At 36.9% G+C, this 20,432-nt stretch overlaps 2 protein-coding genes across 4 annotated transcripts in view; one reads left to right on the forward strand and one right to left on the reverse strand.

Annotated features, from left to right (window-relative positions):
* Positions 1-20,432, reverse strand: part of KIAA1958 — a 142,969-nt gene that overhangs the window by 79,583 nt on the left and 42,954 nt on the right. The gene's annotated exons all lie outside the window — the stretch shown is intronic.
* Positions 18,343-18,858, forward strand: LOC308641483 (peptidyl-prolyl cis-trans isomerase A-like; the record flags this gene model as incomplete). Its single annotated transcript, XM_081280180.1, has 1 exon — positions 18,343-18,858. One exon carries the CDS (start codon positions 18,343-18,345, stop codon positions 18,856-18,858), a length of 516 nt encoding a protein of 171 aa, XP_081136306.1.

The following is a 20,432-nucleotide window of genomic DNA, read 5'->3' on the forward strand; positions in this document are numbered from 1 at the left end:
TTCCGTGAGGATTCTCAGCCCCAAGCTCTACAAACTTAGGGTCTGAGGGAATGGCAAACAGAGAGAGTGTGCCCAGTCGTTCATGAAAACAGGGCTCCTGGGAGCAGCAGACCTGGTGTGTAGCCAGTATTGTGGTGAGCGTCACTGGTGAGAGGGGCCTGGCTAGAGGAAAAGTGGGGAAGTGACTAGACACAAGAGGAGGCCCTAGGCACTCAGGATTGGAGACTTGCCCAGTCTGGGAGGAGGAGCTGCTGCACAGTGATTGGTTCCCGCGTATTGACAGGAAAAGCTTGGCCTGGTGGGCACAGCTCCACCTACTGGAAGAGAAGTTAATCAAACTCTAAGACTGCATTTATTAGTGTTTTTTTTTTAATTTGGATTTTTTTTTCATTTTCATTTTTCTTTCTTGTTGTTTTTCAAATTTTTTAAAAAATTATTTTTTATTTTTTTCTTCTAATTTTAATTTTTATTTTTTTATTATTATTTTTTTTTAATTTTTTTCCATTTTTAATTTCCTATTTTTTTTCTTCTTTTGGCTTTTCATTTCTTTTCAATTTTCTTATTCCCCCTTCCTTGAATTCTACCTGCTTACTCTCATTCTCTTTAGTGACTTCTTCCCTTCCCTTCTAATACCTTTCCTCCCAAACATCTAATAAATTTATAGGAGTAAACAGTAACTCAGCAGTCAAACAGAACAAGAAGTAACATGAGCAGCATGAAAAAGCAAGGAAGAAAAGGAGTACCAACAATGCAGGACAGCCTAAATATTCAGGAGGACCTACAGTCATCAGAAAAATGGTCATATAAAGAACTCATATAAGGAACACCTTAGACAGATGGAATGGAACCTTAAAGAGGATACAAGACAGCAAATTCAAGCAGCGAAAGAACACATTGAGAATGAATTACATAAACAGATAAAAGAAGAAGTTAAGCATCTTTATCAGGAGATAGAGATTATAAAAAAATAATCAAACAATAATTGTAGAAATGAAGGAAACGATAAACCAGACAGAGTGGACAGAGTGGAGCAAGTAGAAGCCAGAACGTCAGATAATGAAGACAAAATATATCATCTTGAAAACAGTCTAGCCAACTCAGAAAGGCAGATAAAAAATCACAAGAAAAACATCCAAGAGTTATGGGATAACATAAAAAAACCAAACTTACGAGTCATTGGGATACAAGAAGGTACAGAGATTCAAACCAAGGGAATGAGTAACCTGCTGAATGAAATAATTACAGAAAACTTTCCAGAAATAAAAAAGGAAACAGATATACAAATTGAAGATGCATACAGGACACCGAGCACACAAAATCACAGTAGACCAACACCAAGACACATTGTTATGAAGATATCCAATATACAGAACAAAGAGAAAATATTAAAACCTACAAGAGAAAGGAGGCAGATTACATTCAGGGGTAAACCAATAAGGTTCACAACGGATTTTTCATCACAGACGCTGAAAGCAAGAAGGTCCTGGAACAATGTATTTCAAACACTGAAAGACAATGGATGCCAACCAAGAATTCTGTATCCAGCAAAATTAAGCTTCAGGTATGACAACAAAATAAAAATCTTTCATGATAAACAAAAGTTAAAAGAATTTGCAGCCAGAAAACCAGCATTGCAAAGCATCTTGAGCAAAACACTACACGAAGAAGAAATGAAAAACAATAACCAAAACCATCAGTGGGAAGTGCCTCGGTAATGACAGAGGGACGGGGGAAAGATAATCATGGAGAAACAAACTAAATTAAAAAAAAAAAGGATAAATAATCAAACATGGCTGGAAGTATAAACCATATATCAATAGTAACTCTAAATGTTAATGGCTTAAACTCTCCAATAAAGCAACATAGGCTGGTATCATGGATTAAAAACACAAATCCAACAATATGCTGCCTCCAGGAGACACATCTGATTGGAAAAGACATACACAGGCTGAAGGTGAAAGGATGGGAAAAATACACCACGCACATGGTCCTCATAAGCAAGCAGGGGTGGCCATCCTCATATCGAATAAAATCGACTTCAAGACTAAGTTAATCAAAAGGGATAAGGAAGGACATTATATACTGTTAAAAGGAACCATTCACCAACAAGACATAACAATTATCAATATTTATGCACCAAATAATGGTGCTGCGACATTCATAAAACAAATTCTCAAGTTCAAGAATCAAATAGACCACAACACAATAATTATGGGTGACTTCAACACACCTCTCTCACCATTGGACAGATCCTCCATTCAGCCTTTGGTGTTTGGGGATTGACTTATTTTACTTAGCATGACAGTCTTTAGGTTCATCCATTTACCAGCAGACACCATAATTTCATTCTTCCTTTTGGCTGAGTAATATTTAATTGTGTAGATCTACCATATTTTCTTTATTCATTCATGTGTTGAAAGGCACCTAGTTGGTTCCATAGCTTAACTATTGTAAATTGAGCTGCTTTAAACATTGATGTGGCTGTGTCACTATAGTATGCTGATTTTAAGTCCTTTGGGTATATACTCAGGAGTGAGATAGCTGGGTCAAATGGTTATTCCATTCCCAGTTTTCTGAGGAATCTCCATACTGCTTTCCAGAGTGGTTGCACCAATTTGCAGTCCCACCAGCAATGATGAGTCTACCCTTTCCCCCACATCCTCATCAACATTGTTACTTGTATTCTTTTATTTATTTATTTGTTTTCAGCGGACACAACATCTTTGTTGGTATGTGGTGCTGAGGATCGAACCCGGGCCGCACGCATGCCAGGCGAGCGCGCTACCGCTTGAGCCACATCCCCAGCCCCTGTTACTTGTATTCTTGATAATTCCTATTCTGATTAGAGTGAGAATCTCAGTGTAGCTTTAATTTTCATTTCTCTAATTACTAGAGATGTTGAACATTTTTTCGTGTATTTGTTGACCATTCATATTTCTTCTGTGAAGTGTCTGTTCAGTTCCTTTGCTAATTTATTTATTGGGTTATTTGGTTTTTTAGTGTTAAGTTTTTTGAGTTGTTTATATATCTTAGAGATTAATGCTCTATCTGAGGTGCATGTGGTAAAGATTTTCTCCCATTCTGTAGGCTCTCTGTTCACATACTTGATTGTTTTCTTTGCTGAGAAGAAGCTTTTTAGTTTGATACCATCCCATTTATTGATTTTTGATTTTACTTTTTGTGCTTTAGGAGTATTGTTGAAGAATTCAGTTCCTAAGTTGACATGATGGAGAGTTGGGCCTACTTTTTCTTTTAGTGCACAGGGCCTCTGGTCTAATGCCTGGGTCCTGATCCACTTCAACCAACCTATTTTTCTTAACTCATATCCTGCTACTTTCCTGGACCTATTCTGTTCTTAAACAAATGAAATATTTGCTAATCTTTATATACTCTGAATATCTTATCTTTTTGTCTTTCCTTATTATTGTTTTCTTCCTGGACTTCTTACACTATGCATCTTAAGTCAGGTTTTTATTGAGGCTACCTTCTATGCTGGAAACTGCTAGGAACTGAGAGTGTAGTGATGAGTGAAACTATAGGCCTCATGCCCAAGGAGCAAACACTAAGTGGGGTGACATAGGGCTACTGGGTGCAAATGGGGAGTCACCTAACCATTCCTTGGATAGGGATAGGGAAGGAATTGCAGAAATTATTTTGAATTACTGGTTCTCAAGTGGGGAAGTGATGTAGGAAAACATTTGTCTGGAGACATTTTTGGTTGTCATGACCTGAGGGGGCGGTACTACTGGCATCTAATAAGGATGCTGTGAAACATCCCCCCCACAACAAAACATTATGTTGCCCATAGTGCCAGTAGTGCCAAGAGTAAGAGACCATTCTGCAAATCAAGTTGTAAAGATTGAGTAGAACGATGTTTAATCTGGCAAAAAATGGCAGCAGTGGCAAAGATCTGGAGTTGGAGATATGATAAATTGGTAAACTAGAATGAGTTTCAGGTGGCTAGAACTCAGTGTTTCAGTGGGGAGGAATTAGGATTAGGAGGTTAGCCTGGAAGAGTTCAGATTCAAAGACTTCAAAGCCATGTTGATAAATTGGGATGTTTACCTCTGACCACTTGGAGTTTATTGTGATTTGGATCTGGAACATCCCCCAAAGACTCATGCGTTGAAGGCTTGGTCCTCAGTGCAGCTATGTTTAGAAGTGGGATTTTGGGGAAGAAATTGGGTCTTACGACTCTAAACTCATCATTGGATTAATCCATTGATGGAATCATGATTTGATGGCCTTGTTGGGAGGTGGCAGAAACTGTAGAAAACCTAATTGGAGGAAGTAGTTCACTGGAGTATGTCCTTGACAGTTATATAGTGTCCCCTTTCCCTTCCTGTCTCTTACTCTTTGCTTTCTGACTGTCCTGAGGTGACTAGCTTTACCCTACTACACCCTTCTGTCATGTCTCTCTCACTACAGGCTCAGAAACAATGGAGCCAAATAACCATAGACTAAAACCATGAGCCAAAATAAATCTTCCCTGCTCTAAGTTGATTTTCTCAGGTGTTTTGTCACAGTGACAAAAAGCTAACTTAACAGAACTTTTGCTAAATAGTGCTATTTACTATAGCTAAAACCCAAATTCACACTAATGTGAATATTCCAAAAGTAAGCAGTTCAGGCACTCTAGTGCATTGTAACTAGTGATCAGTATGAGTTTATCATACTGATGCCCATCCTAAAGTACTATTCTAATAGCAAGTTTAAACTTTTGGTAACCCATTTCTTAAGGATCATAGACAAAGCTACATAAGGGAGGTCTTTTTTAGCTGTGGATAGCTGACACTGAAAGAGCTTTTAAAATGAATCCAGTAAGGTCAAAAAGTTTATGGTAGATAGTGAGGAGACTTGATTGGGGATCAGTGTAGGGTTTCCCCAAGTCTAACCCTTGCCCAATGAAGAAGGACTCACAGAACTCAGAAAGCTGTTAAAATCATGTCCACTGCTTATTACAGTAAAATATACTGATTGAAATCAGTAATGGAAGAAAAGGGAGACGGGTAAAGTCCAGGAGAAGCCAGATGTAAGGTTCTAGGTTTGCTCACCCAGGAGATTTACACAAGAATACACTTAATTCTCCTAGCAATAATGCATGATAAAATGTGAAGGCCAGCCAGAGGAGCTCTCCTGAGCTGTGGTGTCTGGGGTTTTGTCAGTCATGTCACCAGCAGTACCTGTGTGACCAGTGTTAGTCAGTGGTCAAACTGATACGTTGTGGCTGCAGGCTTCAGCTTACAAAAACACTGATCAGGCAATATATTCAATGAATTTGGAGGTTTTCTCCCAGGAACCTATCAAGGGCCTGTGTTGCTTCTTTGAATATGCCTGGTTTCAGCAACCCTGGCCTGCTGAATAACCATTTACTGCACAGGACTGTTTTTTTGTTTGTTTGTTTGTTTGTTTGTTTTAAGGTAAGGAAATTCATCTTATGACTGTTTTACTGTAAATTTATTAAATTATGGTAAAATGTACACAATGTAAAAGTTACCATTTAAATACTCATTGTGTGTGCAGTTTATTAGCACCTGTACATTCACACTGTTAAATAACCCTCACCGCTATTCATCTCCAGAACTTTTTCATTATCCCCAAACTAAAAATTTAGTGTGCCCATTAAAAAATAACTCTATTCCTGTTTCCCGCATGTATCCACTATTCTACTTTCTCTTTGAATTTGACTATTATTGGGATATCATAAAAGTAGAATCATAACTGTATTCGTCCTTTTGTATCTGGCTCATTTTACTTAGCATAATGCGTTTAAGTTTAATTTATGTTGTAGAGTATATCATAATTTTATTCCTTTTTAATACTGATTCTGCATAGATTTTAACTTAAAAATAAACTCAAAATTATGAAGTTTTCAAAAGTCTTATATTTAGAATCAAAATTTAATAAGCCTTAGGATGAACTAGAGTGTTTTGAATGCTCTTTTTAGGGATATGGTTTTTCTGACAAAATTATGTAAGAATTATGTACCATGCACTGTCCTTCACTAGGTACATTTCATTCAGCCAGGTCAAGAAAAGAGAGAAAATTTTGCAGAAATATTCATTAGTTTCTTTGGTTTTCCTAAGGACCTCTCTTAGTTCTTAGAGAATTCTATTTTTAAAAAATATTTTGTTTTAGTTGTAGTTGGACACAGTACCTTTATTTTATTTTTATGTGGTGCTGAGGATCCAACCCAGAGCCCCACATGTGCTAGGAGAGCACTCTACCACTGAGCCACAACCCCAGCCCTGAGAATTCTATTTTGAAGTACCTATTGTATCATCCTTGGGAATGCTCCATAATTGCTACTTGGTCTAACTGCTGTCTTTCCTAATCCTGCTAGGCATTCATTTGTTAAAATGAATTTGCATATGATTACATAATATTCTAGCATTTTCAACAACTTCTTCAAATTCTGCACCTTTGGCAAACTTTGTAGGTTTAGTTTACATCCATCCTACTTTTATGTAGTCTGATGTTTTCAAAACTCAGAAATCAGAGAGTAGAATAAACTGGTTCCCAGAAAGTAGACACTAGTATTTAGAGGGTGCATTTGAATGGAGACTGGTCAAACTTAGGTATGCTAGGATTGTGCCTTGGCTGTAGCTCTGGAAGTGAGAGAGATATCTATCCTAATATTCTTTGACAATTCTTAGGAGCTCCAGGTTGGCTTGGGGCTCGTGTACCATTCCTTTGAAGCAGAGCAGCACTGGGCCTGGTGTGGCACAGGGTTCAGGAGCATCACCTGAAGATGGTGCATATGGAAGTTAGTAGACTGACACTGGGGCAGATCACTTTGGTTTGAATCCTGACTCCTTTATTTGCTAGTTACATGACAGTGGAAAACCATGTTTTCTTACTATTAAATGGAGGTAACTACACTTCCCCATAAAAGTAGGTGTATTACTGTACCTAATGTGCTTAGATTAGAGCCAGCACATTGTGAGTGCTGTCAGTGCATGCTCTTCTTTTTTTATTGGTTGTTCACAACATTACAAAGCTCTTGACATATCATATTTCATACATTAGATTCAAGTGGGTTATGAACCCCCAATTTTTACCCCAAATGCAGATTGCAGAATCACGTTGGTTACACATCCACAATTTTACATAATGCCCTATTAGTAACTGTTGTATTCTGATACCTTTCCTATCCTCTACTATACCCCTCCCCTGCCCGCCCATCTTCTCTCTCTACCCCATCTACTGTAATTCATTTCTCTCCTTGTTTATTTTCCCATTCCCCTCACAACCTCTTATATGTAATTTTGTATAGCAATGAGGGTCTCCCTTCATTTCCATGCAGTTTCCCTTTTCTCTCCCTTTCCCTCCCATCTCATGTCTCTGTTTAATGTTAATCTTTTCCTCCTGCTCTTCCTCCCTGCTCTGTTCATAGTTGCTCTCATTATATCAAAGAAGACATTTGGTATTTGTTTTTTAGGGATTGGCTAGCTTCACTAAGCATAATCTGCTCTAGTGCCATCCATTTCCCTGCAAATTCTATGATTTTGTCATTTTTTAGTGCTGCATAGTACTCCATGGTGTATAAATGCCACATTTTTTTAATCCATTCATCTATTGAAGGGCATCTGGGTTGGATCCACAGTCTAGCTATTGTGAATTGTGCTGCTATGAACATCGTTGTGGCAGTATCCCTGTAGTACGCTCTTTTAAGGTCTTCAGGGAATAGTCCAAGAAGGGCAATAGCAGGGTCAAATGGTGGTTCCATTCCCATCTTTCCCAGGAATCTCCAAACTGCTTTCCAAATTGGCCACACCAATTTGCAGTCCCACCAGCAATGTACAAGTGTACCCTTTTCTCCACATCCTCGCCAGCACTTGTTGTTGTTTGACTTCATAGTGGCTGCCAATCTTACTGGAGTGAGATGGTATCTTAGGGTGGTTTTGATTTGCATTTCTCTGACTGCTAGAGATGGTGAGCATTTTTTCATGTACTTGTTGATTGATTGTATATCCTCCTGAGAAGTGTCTGTTCAGGTCCTTGGCCCATTTGTTGATTGGGTTATTTGTTATCTTATTGTCTAATTTTTTGAGTTCTTTGTATACTCTGGATATTAGGGCTCTATCTGAAGTGTGAGGAGTAAAGATTTGTTCCCAGGATGTAGGCTCCCTATTTACCTCTCTTATTGTTTCTCTTGCTGAGAAAAAACTTTTTAGTTTGAGTAAGTCCCATTTGTTGATTCTTGTTATTAACTCTTGTGCTATGGGTGTCCTATTAAGGAATTTGGAGCCCGACCCCACAATATGTAGATCGGAGCCAACTTTTTCTTCTATCAGACGCAGAGTCTCTGATTTGATATCAAGCTCCTTGATCCATTTTGAGTTAACTTTTGTGCATGGCGAGAGAAAGGGATTCAGTTTCATTTTGTTGCATATGGATTTCCAGTTTTCCCAACACCATTTGTTGAAGATGCTATCCTTCCTCCATTGCATGCTTTTAGCCCCTTTATCAAATATAAGATAGTTGTAACTTTGTGGATTAGTCTCTGTGTCCTCTATTCTATACCATTGGTCCACCCGCCTGTTTTGGTACCAGTACCATGCTGTTTTTGTCACTATTGCTCTGTAATATAGTTTGAAATCTGGTATCGCTATACCCCCTGATGCACACTTCCTGCTTAGAATTGCTTTTGCTATTCTGGGTCTTTTATTTTTCCATATGAATTTCATGATTGCTTTATCTATTTCTACAAGAAATGCCGTTGGGATTTTGATTGGCATTGCATTAAACCTATAGAGAACTTTTGGTAATATCGCCATTTTGATGATGTTAGTTCTGCCTATCCATGAACAGGGTATATTTTTCCATCTTCTAAGATCTTCATCTATTTCTCTCTTTAGGGTTCTGTAGTTTTCATTGTATAAGTCTTTCACCTCTTTTGTTAGGTTGATTCCCAAGTATTTTATTTTTTTGAGGATATTGTGAATGGAGTGGTTGTCCTCATTTCCATTTCAGAAGATTTGTCGCTGATATACAGGAATGCCTTTGATTTATTCGTGTTGATTTTATATCCTGCCACTTTGCTGAATTCATTTATTAATTCTAGTAGTTTCTTTGTAGACCCTTTTGGGTCTTCTAGGTATAGAATCATGTCATCTGCAAATAGTGATAATTTAAGTTCTTCTTTTCCTATTTTTATGCCTTTAATTTCTTTCGTCTGTCTAATTGCTCTGGCCAATGTTTCGAGAACTATATTGAATAGAAGTGGTGATAGAGAGCATCCCTGTCTTGTTCCAGATTTTAGAGGGAATGCCTTCAATTTTTCTCCATTCAGAGTGATGCTAGCCTGAGGCTTAGCATAGAGAGCTTTTACAATGTCGAGGTAAGTTCCTGTTATCCCTAGTTTTTCTAATGTTTTGAACATAAAGGGATGCTGTACTTTGTCGAATGCTTTTTCTGCATCTATCGAGATGATCATATGGTTTTTATCTTTAAGTCTTGATGTGGTGAATAACATTTATTGATTTCCGTATATTGAACCATCCTTGCATCCCAGGGATGAATCCTACTTGATCATGGTGCACAATTTTTTTGATGTGTTTTTGTATTCGATTCGCCAGAATTTTATTGAGGATTTTTGCATCTAGGTTCATTAGAGATATTGGTCTGTAGTTTTCTTTCTTTGAGGTGTCTTTGTCTGGTTTCGGAATCAGGGTGATGTTGGCCTCATAGAATGAATTTGGAAGAGCTCCCTCTTTTTCTATTTCCTGAAATAACTTGAAAAGTATTGGTATTAATTCTTCTTTAAAGGTTTTGTAAAACTCCGCTGTATACCCATCCGGTCCTGGGCTTTTCTTGGTTGGTAGTCTTTTGATTGCTTCTTCAATTCCATCCATTGATATTGGTCTGCTCAAATTGTGTGTATCTTCCTGACTCAGTCTGGGCAAATCATATGACTTAAGAAATTTATCGATATCTTCACTATCTTCTATTTTATTGGAATATAGGTTTTCAAAATAATTTCTAATTGTCTTCTGTATTTCTGTAGCATCTGTTGTGATATTGCCTTTTTCATCCCGTATGTTAGTAATTTGAGTTCTCTCTCTTCTTCTCTTCGTTAGCATGGCTAAAGGTCTGTCGATCTTATTTATTTTTTCGAAGAACCAACTTTTAGTTTTGTTAATTTTTTTCAATAGTTTCTTTTGTTTCAATTTCATTGATTTCCGCTCTGATTTTAATTATTTCTTGCCTTCTGCTACATTTGCTGTTGTTTTGCTCTTCCTTTTCTAGGGCTTTGAGATGAAGTGTGAGCTCATTTATTTGTTGGTTTTTTCTTTTTTTTGAGGAATGACCTCCAGGCGATGAATTTCCCTCTTAAAACTGCTTTCATTGTGTCCCATAGATTCCGATATGTTGTGTCTGTATTTTCATTTATCTCTAAGAATTTTTTGATTTCCTTCTTTATGTCTTCTGTAACCCATTGATCATTCAGTAACATATTGTTCATTTTCCATGTGATGTAGGATTTTTCCTTCCTTCTTTTTTTTTTTTTTTAAAGAGAGAGAGAGAGAGAGAATTTTTAATATTTATTTTTTAGTTCTCGGCGGACACAACGTCTTTGTTGGTATGTGGTGCTGAGGATCGAACCCGGGCCGCACGCATGCCAGGCGAGCGCGCTACCGCTTGAGCCACATCCCCAGCCCTTTCCTTCCTTCTTTTATCATTGATTTCCAGTTTCATTCCATTATGATCAGATAAAATGCATGGTATTATCTCCACCTCTTTATATTTACTGAGGGTTGCCCTATGGCATAATATATGGTCTATTTTTGAGAAGGATCCGTGTGCTGCTGAGAAAAAGGTATATCCACTTGATGATGGTTGATATATTGTATATATGTCAGTTAAGTCTAGGTTATTGATTGTGGTATTGAGTTCTATAGTTTCTTTTTTTTTTTTTTAAGAGAGAGTGAGAGACAGAGAGAGAGAGAGAGAGAGAGAGAGAGAGAGAGAGAGAGAATTTTTTAATCTTTATTTTTTTAGTTCTCAGCGGACACAACATCTTTGTTTGTATGTGGTGCTGAGGATCGAACCCGGGCCGCACGCATGCCAGGCAAGCGCGCTACCGCTTGAGCCACATCCCCAGCCCTGAAAATGTTTTCTTGATATCTCTAATAACACTATATAAATCTGCCATTCAGATATTTGATATCATGCTTACATTTGTCTGCCAGGGCTGTCAGAAGAAAATGCCACAGATTGGTATTGAACAACAGAAAGTTATTTTCTGGACGCTGGAGGTCAGCAAATTGTCAGCAGGGTGGGGTTCTTCTAAGGTCTTTCTCCTTAGTTCTTAGATGAACTCATGTCTTCTAAAGTCTCACCATCTGTGTGTGCATTTCTTTGTCCAAATTTCCTCTCTTATAAGCACACCAGTCATACTGAATTAGGGCCTAGCCTAAAGACCCCGTTTTAACTTAATTACCTCTTTAAAAACCCGAGACCAACAAAGAAACAAGCAAAAAACAAGTATTATCCAGAAGGAAACCCACCCATCTAATTCATCTCCACGACATGTCACAAGTAGAAAAACTCACTCCTGGCAAGTAACAGCACAAATTTCAAGTGTTAAAGTGATGTTTCAAAAGAATGAAAGCATTTTCATTTGTGTATCTCTCTGTTAAGTAAAAATGACAAAGAAAAAATGAACCTATCATTTCATACGAAATAAAATATAAAATATACACATTTTAATAGAACAACATATAGGAAATCACACTGACTTGGCAGGAGTTTCTTTCCAATCTTTTCATTCTTTTCTCCATTCTCTCTTAATATTGTTTGAATTCTGATAGCAGAGCAAATATGAGTAAGGGAAAAGCCATCATGCAATCAAAAGGTGAGTGCAGGGGCTAGAAGCGTGGCTCAGGGGCAGAGCACTTGCCTTGTACATGTGAGGTTCGATCCTCAGCACCACATAAAAATAAATAAACAAAATAAAAATATTGTGCCTAACTAAAAAAAATTTTAAAAATAAATAAATAAAAAAGATGAGTGCAGGTAACAGCGGGGAACATAGTGTAAAAGACAATGTCCCCTGAGGTTATTCTCCAAGAAAACCATCAGTAACAAGTTTCTATGAATATGCAAGCTTATCATTTTGTGCTAAACAGATTTAAGATCCCAAATGGAGGTCAAGAGATCAAAAAACTAAGGATGAAGCTGAAGGATCATGATGATTCTGGAAGATATTACTGGATGCTGTTGTTTACGGGGGTTTTTGGGGCCTCGAGCATAGTAGGTAAGCACTCTACCGCTGAGCCACATCCCTGACTCTGGAAGATACTATTTGAATTAACAAAAGTCCTTTATCAATAGTTCCTGAGGTGTTGTAAGCATCTCTTTAAGAGTCTGAGTACCTGAGGTTAATGAACCTAACCTTAAACAGAATTTTTTATTGCTAGGGCATGCAATTATTTCAGAAATATTAAATTTAAAAATAAGATTACAAATAAGACTGCAACTGCGGAAAGCTTTTTTTCCATAAATTTGATGGGTTTTTTAATCAAATAATTTCTCATTTTTCTGATTGTACAGGTTGCAGAATAAATTTGATGGTTTTTAAAAAAAAATTTTTTTTAGTTGATAGACCTTTATTTTATTCATTTATTTATATGTGATGCTGAGAATCGAACCCAGTGCCTCTCATGGGTGAGGCAAGTGATCTACCACTGAGCCACGACCCCACCCCAAATTTGATGATTTGATGCTTTTAATAGTACAAAAGTATCTTGTAAAGGACTCCTTGCAAAAATGAAGACAGCACATTTTCTGATGTTCCCCTGGTTAGCTGCTTTCTGTGTATCCCCCCCCCCCCTCTGTATATTGAAAGGCACTGTGTGAAATAGATGTCACAGAGCCTGGAATTACACTTAAGGAAAGTAATCATTGCCACAGACCTTTGCAGACTGGAGGAGTAGATAACGAAACTCTTTTAGTGTACTGAACTGGACTGAGCAGCTCCTCCCTGCGGGCTGTCTACTAAATGGCTATGTGACTTTGAGCAGTCCCCTTTGCCAATCTTGATTCATTTATTAATTTCTTCAACATCAATAAGTGAATGCCTATTTTCTTCCAAACACTGCTCAGTTCCAGAGATACAGCATTAAATAGACACATAGCCACTACTCCCACCATTTAAAGTCTTACTAGAAATACCTATAGTTGAACAGCAATTATAAAACTGTGCAGTTTTAGTTATGGTGAAGAAGTAATTACAATTCCAGGTTCTTCATCAATAAAATAGAGAAGCTGAACAGTGGTCTCTCAGGCCCTCGCAGGCTCCATGTTCATTTCAAGTCTAACAGTAGAGAAAAATTTTTAAATTTTTTCATGTCACTAAATACTTTCCCTCTAGTTTAGGAAGAAGGCTACATTAAAAAAAAAAAAAAGCCTTAAGAAATAAATCTAATACACTGTGGAACTATAGGAAGGAGGATATTAGTGCACAAACATCAGGCACACAGAAAAGAGGACATGTTTACTAGGACAAGAAAGACTGAATAGGCTTAACAGCCACATCCTTTACTAGTAAATGGGAAAAATCACAACATAAATAAGGAAAATATAAATATGATAAGAAAACTTACTTTTAATGATTTCACATTTCAATTAAAATGTCTTATAAATACTATGATAACCGAGACTAGGCGGGCGCTCTACTGCTGAGCCACAACCCCAGCCCCTTACAGAATTCTTTATACAAACAAAAATACCAAGATCTGTCTCATTAAGCATCCATTTACATTTATGGTTAATTTTTGCTTAGATTAAGTATGTCAAGTACCTATAAAATGTTAAAAGATGAGCTGGGGTTGTGCTCAGTGGTGGAGCGCCCACTTAGCATGTGCGAGGCACTGAGTTAGAGCCTCAGCATCACATAGAAATAAATAAATAGAATGAAGGTATTGTGCCCAATTACAACTAAAAAATAAATATTAAAAATGTTAAAAGAATTAATAATATTCAAATCTTTAGTTTTTTCCAAGTGCTATACCTGAAGAGAGAGAGAGAGAGAGAGAGAGAGAGAGAGAGAGAGAGAGAGAGAGAGAGAATGCATGTGTATTGTTTTGTTTTAAATAAACTGGGCTGAACAATTTGGATTGTTGCTGGCCGGAAGCACTGTTCAAGTTGCCCTGAGCCTCAACCTGCCCACAGGTGGAAACGAGTCATGAAGAATGCTTGATTTATGAGACATCAGGCTAGCAAACTGTCTGAAGGGTCAGAATTTCTTTCTAAATTACCGAAACAACATGATGAAGTGAGAAGTACATATAGCAAATCACATGGCTTACCACTTTCCCTTCATTTTGAGTAAAATTAAACTATTTTGCAGATGTAACACACAGTAGTAGAAATGCTCCTTAATATCTAGTGGGTATTTAATACACATTACATAATTTGATAGTGAAAAGATTATCATCAAAAAAGACTGAGAGGGCTGGGGTCATAGCTCAGTGGTAGAGTGCTTGCCTAGCATGTATGAAGCACAGGGTTTGATTCTCAGCACCACATGTAAATAAATAAAGATCCATTGACACCTAAAAAATATATTTAAAAAAAAAAAAAGACTGAGAAATGAGTATATGTGTCCATGGAAAGCATAAAAATTTCAATAGTAGTCTTATTCCTAATAGCCAAAATCTGGAAACAATCCTAAATCAGAAGAATAGATTAAAAATTTGTTGTATATTCATAAAATAGATAGGAATAAAAGAAAAGACAAACAGCCAGGAATAGTGGCACACACCTTTAATTCCAGCTACTCAGGAGGCTCAGACAAGGGGATTGCAAGTTTGAGGGCAGCCTTATCAACTTAGCAAGATCCTCTCTCAAAAAATAAAAAGGGCTAGGGAGGGGAACAAAGTACTGATAAACAAAACTACAAACAGTGAACCTCAAAAATTACATTCAGTGAAAGAAGACAGATATACTTAAATATACAAAGCAGAGTCCATGTACATGAATTTAAGAACAGAACTATCTATGGTGATAGGAGTCAGAAAAATGGTCACCTATACAAAGTAATGGCTAGGAGTGGGCAAAAGGAAACTCTTTGGAGTGAAAGAAATGTTCTAATTTGATCTGGGTGGTATTTATATGGGATTTATATGGGTGTATACATATATAAGAATTTATTAATCTAGGTACTTTTAAGATTTGTATTTTTTATTGTATATACACTATACTTCAATTAAAAAAAAAAGACTCAAGGTAGAGGGCAGTCTAACCCTAGAAACAATCTTCATCATGAAACCATATAAGGTTTGGAAAGTGAATCCAAATTGCATTTAAAAACCTATGCAATTTGTAAAAAAAGCAAATAGTTCCTTATAGGAGGAACAGGAACTTGAAATAAAAGTGCCTACCCACATTCACTGCCTGGCACACTTGTCTCACTAACCCAAACACTTGGCTCCTTGAAGGTCATGCAATGGCTTGAAGCTCTCCCTTCTAACAGGTACCACTACTTCTTTGGTATTATCAGTCAGTCTTTTCTGAATACACAGACAGCCCAGCTATTTCCAAAATCTCCCTCATTTTTGTATTGGTTTTCCCCAAAGTAGTTCCTGTAATAAACAGTGATTCATCTCATACTGAGAAAGGGGGGGCTCTAAATTAATTTGCCAAAGAACTATTCACTAGAAGCCAATTCATAAACAGATTGATTCACTATGACAAATTTATACATTTTCACTTTTTCAAGACGTCAGTGAAATTTTAATAGGCTCACTTTCACATTCATTCATAGTTGCATTTAAAAACCTATGCAATTTGTAAAAAAGCAAATAGTTATAGAATGATCTTACAAATATAAACTTGAATATATTCCATAAATGTGAATATATTCTTTATAATGATTATATTCATGAATATATCCTCCTTATGAATATATTCATGAATATATTCTTCTTTGCCCTGTTGGGAAAACTTTTTAATACAGTTTAAAATTAATGAATATGAATATATTCATGAACATTTTTATAACTTTATATTCATATTCATGAGCTATGTTCTTGACCATATTGGGACATTTCTGAACCTAGTTTAAAATTTAATGAATTTCAATATATTCGCTAGGAATATATTCATATTTTCATCAGCATAAATTCATATTTATGGCCTGTATTCTTGACCATACTGGAAAATTTTGAACTCAGTTTTAAATCTGATGAATATCAATAGACTCATTAAGAATCTATTTATAAGAACACATTCATAATCCTTACATATATATATATTCAAGAAAAGTACACTTTCAAAGCAACTAATTCATTCAATAATTTTAACCTTTGATAAAAGTTTTTTAGGAAAAAGCAGTGCTAAGTAGATCATATTTGGTAACACTTATTTTTGGTAAGCCAGCATACTCTCTTGAAGAAGAGTTTTTATCTTTAAGCACATACATATCAGCCAGGATTTACCCAATGAAACTAACTCATTTAGTTACATACTGGTAGTAGTTATTTCTCAGAAATCATAGGTTCCTTAAATCTTTGTTTTTCTTGTTTTTTTAACATACTAATTTGGGATGCATCTAGGACTAACACCTTCCCCACCCCATCCCCATGAACTTAGGAAATTCTGTTAGTTCCATCACATTCTTATCATGCTCTACCTTCAGCTAACATTTCTGCTGTACCTTTTTAGCATTATTTTCCATTAGATATATTTTTTCATTTAAGTCCGTTCATTACAGAAAAAGGCTGTTACCCTACTATAGACTTAATCTTTAAGTTCTCCAACTCTGTTCTTCAAGATTGCTTTCCTGGTTCTTGACCCTTTGTATACCCACAGAAATACTAGAATTAATTCATTGATTTACTGGACACAAATACATGCACACACACAATTCTCCTATAATGAATTGGGATAACAGGACCTATAGATATAAGGATAATTTCTATCTTTAAAGTAGTGATAGAGCATATCCCAAGATCTACCATTTCCTGGTCCTCACTCTGGCTTGGGGTCCAAAATATTCATGGGAGAGAAGGCCTAGTATCAGTTTCTCTTATACTCACTTCCAGTAGAGCTAAGACTTCATTTACATAAAAATGCTCCTGGAAACAAGCAGTCCATTTACAGATAGTGGAAATGAGGAAGGAAAATAACCAATTCCATTATGTTCTAATGTTTACAAATCCCTCCTTATACATAACAATTATGACACAATCTACTAAAGCCACAAATGAAGTGAGAATTGACTCTGATAATTTTGAAAATTTCTCAACAGTAAAAAAAATTGTCACAAACAGCTAACAAATATGTGTTCCAAAAATCATCAGAGAAATCCAAATTAAAAGCCCAGTAAGATATCACCTCATACCTATTGGAATGCCTATTTACCAAAAAGATGAAAGGTAACAACTGCTGGCAAGGATGTGGAGAAAAGGACACCCTTGCACACTGTTGGTGGCAGTATAAATTAGCAGTCATTATGAAAACAGTAAGGAGGTGCCTCAAAAAATTAAAAGTCTAGGGCTGGGGTTGTGGCTCCGAGGTAGAGCGCTTGCCTACCATGCATGAGGCACTGGGTTCGATCCTTAGCACCACATAAAAATAAAATAAATCTATTGTGCCCACCTATAACTAAAAAATAAATATTAAAAAAATTAAGAATCTAACTACCAGCAATTCTACATCTAGGTACATAAAAACAAACAGACAAAAAGAGTACGTTTAAGAGAATTAAGCACCATCACATTTACTACAGCACTATTCATAACAGTCAAGAAATGGAAACAACTTAAGTATCCATCAATTGATGAATGGATAAAGAAAATATCGTATATACAACCAATGGAATGTCACTCAGCTCTAAAATAGGATATACTAGCCAGGCATGGTGGTACATGCCAGTAATCCCAGCAACTCAGGGAACTGAGACAAAAGGATCTCAAGTTTAAGGACAGCCACCTCAGCACTTGGCAAGACCCGACTCAAAAAATAAGAAGGGCTGGGGATGTAGCTCAGTAGAGGAGCATACCTGGGTTATAACTTTAGGAAGTTATTCTAAAAATAAACATCAGCAACTACGGAGGATAGTGGTGAATGCCTGTAATCCCACAATTCATGAGGCTGAGGCAGGAGGATCATAAGTTTGAGGCCATTCTGGGCTACTTGGTGAGCCTCTGTCTCAAAATAAAATAGACTGGGGTGTAGCTCAGTGGTAGGGCACCCCTAGCTTCAATCCCCATACCAAAACCAAAAGCACAACCAAGAAACTTTATATAAAAACATTTATTGACACATTGTTTAAAATAGTAGTAAGTGGGCTTTCAAGACACCGCTGTTGCCTGTGGTCATTCTCTGTTAGCCATGGTCAATCTCACCGTGTATTTCAACATCACTGTCGATGGACAGCCCTTGGATCATGTCTCCTTCAAGCTGTTTGCAGACAAAGTTTCAAAGAGAGCAGAAAATTTTCATGCTTTAAGTAGTGGAGAGAAACTATTTGATCTTAAGGGTTTCTGCTTTCACAGAATTATTCCAGGATTTATGTACCAGGGTGGTGACTTCACACACCATAATGGCACTGGCAGCAAATCCATCTATGGGGAGAAGTTTGATGAGAACTTCATCCTGAAGCATACAGGCCCTGGCATCTTGTTTATGGCAAATGCTGGGCCAAATACAAATGGTTCCCAGTTTTTCATCTGCACTGCCAAGACTGAGTGGTTAGATGGCAATCATGTGGTCTTTAGGAAGGTGAAAGAGGGCATGAACGTGGCAGAAGCCATGGAGTGCTTCGGGTTCAGGAATGGCAAGACCAGCAAGAAGATCACCATTACTGACTGGATAACTCTTAACACATTTGACTTGTGTTTATCTTAACCACCAAACCATTCCTTCTGTAGCTCAGAAGAGTATCCCTCCACCCAATCTATTCACCATATCCCATATCTTTGCGTTCTCACTGCAGTTATTTGGGTTCCATATTTTCCTTATTTCCCTCCCAAATCCAGCTGGATTGCAGAGTTAAGGTCATAATTATGAATAAAAACTAAATGACAAAAAAATTAAAATTAAATAACATGGTATTAAGTAGAAACTATGTATTGTAGCATGACATAGAGAGTGAAAATGCAGGTTATATATATAAATATAGTCATATGTATAAACTATATATGTATATATAGTCATACACATATATTTCATAAATCTGGAAGGATATACTTAAATTTGGAGGTATAATGATTTGGTATTAGAAAAAAACAAAATACTCATTTAAGATTTATATTACCATGTTTCATTTTATATAACTGTTTCTCAATTTTGAAAAAGTTTTGTTATACTTGTTTTTAAGGACTACTTTGATTGCCATTATTAGGAAAAGATATTACACTTTTGCACAGTTCTTGATCATCCTTTTAGTGTACTGATAACTCCCACTATGAAGAACTCATGGGCATGCTAGAGAAAGGTACACTAGCCTAACAAAGCATACTGTGCACAGTGGCTCCAGGAACTAATTCCACTAACACCATGAAGTGAGACTGACTGAATGCCGACCCAGTTGTTAAATGTTGTAAGCCTAACTTGAGAGCAGGGCTATCAAATACTGTGGTAACCCCTGTACTGTTTATACACACATCAGAATGTTCTAATAAAACATACCACTTCCAGGAAGCAGTCAGAGAAATGATCACTCCAGTCCCTAATCTTGTGCATATCATGATACTTCCCAGTCACAGAAAGGTGAGAGGTAGGGTACTGGCCATTAGGGACAAGGACCAGTTTAGAAAAATGATTTTTTTCCTGTTTTAAAAACACAGCAATAACAACAATCACCTTTGAATATATTTTTAAATGCTCAGTTAAAAATAAAAGTGTTGTTTATTTTACTTTAAAAAAAAAAGCTTTACTAAAAGATTTAAAATACATCTGCCCAGGAGGATTACAAGTTTGAAGTCAGCCAGGGTAACTTTGCAAGACCCTTTCTCAAAATAAGAAGGGCTGAGAATGTAGCTCAGTGGTTCAGTACCCCCTTGGTTCAATCCCCCATCCCCTCACCCACAGATGCATTTGCCTTTAATTGTACTACTTTTGCAAATTATCTTAAGTCTAGAATATCTTTTTAAACTATAATTTTCTATTTATGACCCAAGGACATACTGAGACCAAAGCCTGCAAAAAGCTACTCTGCAACTTCTAAACCTGAGTCATGAATTCAATTCACCTCCCCCTTATCACCAGAAGCTCAAAAAATTAGAAGCAGCTAGACAATGCTGGGTATTTTTAATCTAAACAGGCTCCCCAAGGTATCTATTGAGGCCATCAGTCCCCTATGAGAGGAATGTGAGGCCATCCTTCAAAATGAGGTTGAAGCAGCCTTAGCACCAGGGCTTTGCTCACTGGGCTTTAGGATGCCCAGATTCCAACTCTGCCCCAGTTGGGCAGAAATTAGT

This window comes from Spermophilus citellus, assembly GCF_964194105.1.
Source record: "Spermophilus citellus genome assembly, chromosome: 2".
In the NCBI taxonomy this organism is placed as follows: Eukaryota; Metazoa; Chordata; class Mammalia; order Rodentia; family Sciuridae; genus Spermophilus; species Spermophilus citellus.